Source organism: Sinocyclocheilus grahami, unplaced genomic scaffold (assembly GCF_001515645.1).
Source record: "Sinocyclocheilus grahami isolate Dianchi unplaced genomic scaffold, SAMN03320097.WGS_v1.1 scaffold857.1, whole genome shotgun sequence".
NCBI classification, from domain to species: Eukaryota; Metazoa; Chordata; class Actinopteri; order Cypriniformes; family Cyprinidae; genus Sinocyclocheilus; species Sinocyclocheilus grahami.
The window spans coordinates 234095-240781 of record NW_015506036.1 but is presented as its reverse complement, the minus strand read 5'-3'; the positions used below and the strand labels follow the sequence as shown (position 1 = coordinate 240781).

The following is a 6687-nucleotide window of genomic DNA, read 5'->3' as shown; positions in this document are numbered from 1 at the left end:
GCACGCACTCTCGAACTCACACACACACGCACACACACACACACGCCCTAAAAAAACACTCACTTAAACAAACAGAAATCGAATCAGCACAGACATAAACGTGTGGAGACAGACACAAACAGCACTGGTGCTAAAAACAATGAGTTTCTTTAAAGTTCAATAAAATGCCCCTTCTGAGACTCTTTATGTGAAACCTACAAAAAGCGAGATTTTAAAACTCTTCAGTTTCAGTGGAATTATTTTGGCAATGCCAGATACAAACATTTGACCTTGACTTCAAGTACTAAAAATGCATGTAAACTATTTAACTTCCCTTCATGTAAACTACTAAAAGGCTACTGTAAATACTGTCAGAAAGAGAGTCAACTCAAGCCATTGCGTTTAGCTGCTTGTCCATAAAATCTGAGCACAAGAATGAGAGTCGCGGCAGATAAACAACCGAAGGTGTCATTACGAGAAAATCACCTACAGTCTCTGCAAGTACACAAGCACAGGCCAAACGTTAATTCATGTCATGAAGATGACTCACAGACAGTGAGTCTCACTGATACATTAAAATAAAGAACATGCATTTGAACCATTTACAACTAACATTTATATTTAAACACACACACACACACACACGCCCTAAACAAACACTCACTTAAACAAACAGAAATCGAATCAGCACAGACATAAACGTGTGGAGACAGACACAAACAGCACTGGTGCTAAAAACAATGAGTTTCTTTAAAGTTCAATAAAATGTCCCTTCTGAGACTCTTTATGTGAAACCTACAAAAAGCGAGATTTTAAAACTCTTCAGTTTCAGTGGAATTATTTTGGCAATGCCAGATACAAACATTTGACCTTGACTGCAAGTACTAAAAATGCATGTAAACTATTTAACTTCCCTTCATGTAAACTACTAAAAGGCTACTGTAAATACTGTCAGAAAGAGAGTCAACTCAAGCCATTGCGTTTAGCTGCTTGTCCATAAAATCTGAGCACAAGAATGAGAGTCGCGGCAGATAAACAACCGAAGGTGTCATTACGAGAAAATCACCTACAGTCTCTGCAAGTAAACAGGCACAGGCCAAACGTTAATTCATGTCATGAAGATGACTCACAGACAGTGAGTCTCACTGATACATTAAAATAAAGAACATGCATTTGAACCATTTACAACTAACATTTATATTTAAAGTATGCACACTGCTCCTAGTCTTAAAAACCAACATGAAAAAAGTGTGGATTATTTTTTTAAATTTTTTTAACTAAGTTTACATTTTTAAATTTAGTATTTTTGCCATATCACCCAAATATTCACTTTAACCGACTGCCTAATACCACAAGCACAGGCCAAACGTTAATTCATGTCATGAAGATGACTCACAGACAGTGAGTCTCACTGATACATTAAAATAAAGAACATGCATTTGAACCATTTACAACTAACATTTATATTTAAAGTATGCACACTGCTCCTAGTCTTAAAAACCAACATGAAAAAAGTGTGGATTATTTAAAAAAAAAAGTTAAACTAATTTTAAATTTTTAAATTTAGTATTTTTGCCATATCACCCAAATATTCACTTTAACCGACTGCCTAATACGATGTCCTGTCACATTCAATTACTAAATACATTACATGAACCACAGAAACAATAAAGGTTTTTCGATTCAAAATGATGAAATTTGACATTATTTTTGCGAACTGTAAAGCCCACTTTCTTTGATTTGATTGGCAACTCAATCATTTTGACGAGCGTTCTAGACCGCTGAAGCAGACCAGACTAAAAATGTAACTCTTTAAACTTCTTGTCATCCTAACATCAAACAGAGCAGCATCAAGGATATCAAATGTATTATATGACAATTTGGCCATGTCTAATTATTGCGGTGCACTGACTTACTGTCTTGTGTGATTACATAAATATGCAGAGACAGAGAAAGACAGACGTGGAGTGACTGAAGGAAAACACCCTTCGTTTGTAATCATCAGCGTCGGCGTGCACAGCATGTCTTCACTAACTGATGTTTTACACCCTTATGTAAACATCTAAGCATGCGGCATGTTCGACAGCACAGATGACATCCAAATAATAGAGAGACACGCATTATTCGTCAGAAATGAACATGCTCTTAAGAGTACAAACAAATGCTTTACTGCCTTAGTTCCAATGTCTAAACACTTACTAAAAACATAGCAAATATAGAAAATCTCAGCTGCTCGATTGCTTGTATTATAAACTCTATTATTGCACAGCACTAATCTGCTAAATGTGACTATAATGCATGAAGATATTAGGTTATTAAAAACATTAGCATCATGGTTTTCTGTAAAGCTGCTTTGAAAAAGAAAAGGATATTGTGAAAAGTGTTATACAGATAAAAATGTTTGTGCAATTGTCAGATTATTACACACTATTTACAACAATATGACTCATTTACGAAAAATGCTATTTGTTTGGAGTCATGGCCTAGTGGTTAGTGTGATCTAACCATTTTATGATCCAATTTCCTTGTCCTCTCTATCCTATATAGTACTGTAAATGCAATGGCAAAAGGCCTCCGTATGCAGTATTAAATTGTATTAAATAAACTAATCTGTCTTTATGTCTTTATGTAATCCAGTTTTACTGGATTGCATGTTTGGGAATCCTCTTTGAAGACATTAGTCTCTTTGAAAACATTGCTGTTGGTCATTACTATTTTATTGATATCATTAAACACTAAATGTTTAGCTACTCCTTACCTCACACTCGTTCACCATTACAACTAAATCGTTGCACTGGAATTCATATTAAGTATCTGTGAACAATAAAACCTGCTTTTTTTTATTTGACTGGCATCTCAATCACTTTAACAACTTTAACTTTTTTTTCTGGCCTTGTGGTTAGTTAGTTAGTTAGTTAGTTAGTGTGATCTAACTAAATATCTGATTCATTCTCCTCTCCTGTCTGTATTTTACAGTAAGTACAAAGGCAAGACTTTTTGTTACTGCCATATGTAATATTAAATAAATAAGAACTGGTGCGACTCAGTTTTTATGTAATCCATTCTCACTGGATTGTAGGTTCAGGAATCCTCTTTGAAGACACTGATTGGTGATGCCAGTGGTGCAGAAATGACTCACTTCAGCTTTAAACATGGACCCGGCTGCAGCCAGCATGAAGAGAGGAAATAAATATTGTTAAATGGGGCTGTCAGCTTTGATTGCATCACGGCGAACGTGCTGCCATTGATCAAACCCCTGCCTACCTCTCATCAGACATCTGCTCGGACCACCAGCGAACTCTGTTTACGAAAGCCCGCGGCAGACACGCAGCCGTCCTCCCCTAGCGGCTTGAGTTTCTTCAGTCAAGAGGCCAAACAACGACTTGATTTTCCCCAAACCGGCCATTGAGCGATGACTCAAATGTCATAACTCACTCCTGTTTTTCACTTACCTAAATTTGTTGTGACAGGGAAGCTGTCTGTTAAAGAAACTGAGAAAGGGGGGGCTCTGTGTGACTCTTCCTTTAATGCAATTATAAAAAAGATGATGGAATAATGCATTGAGTGACTGGGTCAAGCAGGTTGAAACCCGCCAGAGATGACAACAAACGGTGCTCTAATATACTTACAATAAAAGCGACAGGTTGGCATTCATTGTAAACCTGAACGGTGTTATGAAACATGCCCCGCGAGTGACTCTTGTTTTCATAAGCCATCTCGCTCACGCACGCACACCCTCAGCGAAGTGTGAACCATTGAACCGTTTCTACGCATGTGGCCGTTTCGTGCAAAGCCCATGTTTCCATGCGTTCACCTGAAGGGAGTTCCTGACGCTGTTTGCACGCAGGCCTCTTTGTTGCTGTGGCTGCATTTTTGTCTTGTGCTTCTCCCTCCCCTCGTGTTTTGAAAATAACCCAAACAGGTTCTGCGTGTAGTAACTGTGATATTATCTAAGCCGCCTTCACCTGCAGGGGATCCCAGTTGAGTCTGCACGAAAGAGGTCTGGGGCCAAACAAGAGGAGCAGCACCCAGACAAGACCGGCCCTGCTGACACCTCCGACTCGAGCCCGATACTTCGAGCGCCAGTTTCACCCGGCGACGCTTTGCGGTCGGATTCGGGACCTCTGCTTTTGATTGTGATTGACAACTGCGCAAACATAGCAACAAAAATAGTCATCTTTCAAGCTCGGAGTGCTGCGTTGGCATGTGAAGGGTGTAACTGTTTACTCTGATGACTTTGGTTTTTGCACTTCAGATCTAAAATAGATGAACTAGGCCAGGAACGCAAAGCTGTTATAGCTCTTAGAAAAACAAAATGTAGTGTTGGATTTACTTTGAAACTCAGAAATTGCTAAATTTCACAAATAATTCCGTAGAAACAAGAAGTAACATTGAAATAAATGTGAAATTTGAAAGTAGAATTTTCTTGTAAAACGCACTCCAATAATCTTCGAAAAGTCATTATTTACAGTCCATGACTAGTCAAATACTTCTTTCTTTATTTTGCTATCTTTCTTACTATAAATAAATCACTTAAGGCCAGATTTACTAACACCCTGCTCCAAACCTTTTGGCATTTAAAAACTACTTTCAGGATTTACTAAAGACACGGAGTGAAAATTTTTTGCAGCTGAACTCATAGCATATCCATTTGTAGGAGTTTCACTTTAAGGGTATGTTTACACAACAACGATGTACTAAAAATGGAAACATATTTCCTTAGCATTTTTATATACAGTATATAGATGACAACTTTGTCAAAATTATCCCCATTCACAGGGATCCATGAAAATGTCTAAAAACGCATGCATGCCACGCCAGTAGTTTGTGATGTTGTCACTTTGTAAAGAAACACTACACGTTTGTGCACATGCCTATAGACTGAACATGTAATATGCATACGCATGACAGCACTGCTTTCATAAATTCACATTTTCGTAGTTTACACAGAGGCGATAACAGTATAATTTTCAAAAAACTTGCATTTTGAAACCCTTTTTCAAAAGTTTGCACTTTTAGGCTCCCAAAACGCAGTTGTTGTGTAAATGAACGGTCAAAACTAATAAAACGTTTTCCGTTTTTGTTGAACACGTCGTGTAAATGCCCCAATCTTTCAGTTTTGCTGCCATTCTGGATTGCATGAAGAATAGGAAAGAAGAAAATTCATCACTCTTCATCAATGAAATGAAACACAAAAGTAATTTTTGCTTATTAGTATGGTTGAATTGGATCATAAAATTCAGCAGCAAAGACATTGGTTAATAAAATGGGATTAAATACATAAATTACATTTGTGTTATTTAACATATGTAAATATTGCAGGTTTACGTCCTATTCTGAGTTTGCATTTCAAAGTTTTTATTCATTTTGAGGAATGCTGAATCTGTTTTTGTGCGAGTCAGATGAGTAAATGCATGTTCTCATTTAGTCCAGATCTACTGTAACATCATGTTCACACAGCGCACAGAACGCATCTGCACTCACTCCTGATTCTCTCAACATGAGGACAGGAGAGCTGTCAGTCAATACATGAGAAAACAAAGTAACTGGCATTACTTGTTTGAAAAAGTAACTCTGATATTTTCTTGTAAATTAAAAAGAAATGTGATACTTTACCAGTTACTTGAAAAAAGTAATCTGATTACGTAACTCACATTACTAGTAATGTGTTACCCCCAACACTCTGCACGACATAAGCTGAATTAGGAAATATACTATGTAGTTATATCTACATAACTCACAATAAATGTCCTTGGTCTTCTCAAAAATGACTAGATCTTATGAAAATATGGCTACATAAACTGAGGTGAAGAAGTTCATGTAGTCTAGATCGATGGGTCTTTTGTGAAAATCGCCATTGTTTTTTAAATCCAACAGAATAGGAAAGCTTTCTGTTTCTGAACCATCGTTTGACTACAACGGCTGGATTTACCAGCCATTGAGCTGCTATGCCTGGAGCAGATGGACCGCTCGCTGGAGGACCATACCAGGGACTTTTAAAATCTGGCATGCCTTATGCACTTCCCTGACCGCTCACTTTGTGTTGTTTACTATACCAGCCTGAGCCAGCGGTCTAAAGCACGCCTGCCAGCTGAAGATCCCAAGGAGAATTTCTCCGCATTTGTGGAGTGGTCTCTGGAGAAAAATGGATTATATTTCTCCTTATGCCCCACTGAGGACATCTCCAGCCCCACTCCCGATCCAGAGCCTAGCCAGCGGTCACTATCATCCTGCAGCACGGAGCATTCATCAGAGCCCACCGCGCGATCGACGAGCTATCTCAATCAAGAGCTACAGAGCGGATCACCCCCCTTGGAGCCAGAGCCTCAAGACACATCTGACCAGGTGCATGAGCCGGCAACAACGTATATCACTGTGGGAGTCCTCGTGGAGATCGAGCGAATGGATTGGGACCATGTCCACACTCCCACCACTGAGGGTGAGCTGACGGCTGGCCTCTGAAACATTTGACTGTTTAAATGAAAAGGATTTTTTGCTTCTGGTCCCACCAAGCTCTCCTTCAACTCCTGAATCCTCCGCTGGTTCTGGCAAGGTCTTCTTCGTCGGCCAACTCCTCATCTCCAGCCTTAAGGAGGGTCCCACCCAGCCTCCCACTCCCTCCTTCTCTATCTCTGCCAGCCAGTCCATCGGCCTAGTCTGGGTCAGATGGGTCAGATGTGCTTCAGGATCTCCATTTGCCAGCTACCT

General features: G+C 39.2%; 1 protein-coding gene across 1 annotated transcript in view; it reads left to right on the top strand.

Moving 5' to 3' along the window:
* LOC107563074 (interferon regulatory factor 4-like) overlaps positions 1–4240 on the top strand; it is a 74563-nt gene extending 70323 nt beyond the window's left edge. The window contains exons 8-9 of the mRNA XM_016247858.1: positions 3951–4139; positions 4235–4240. Coding sequence (XP_016103344.1) covers positions 3951–4139; positions 4235–4240 — 195 coding nt within the window. The remainder of the gene's footprint in view (positions 1–3950; positions 4140–4234) is intronic.
* Positions 4241–6687: the final 2447 nt, after the last annotated feature.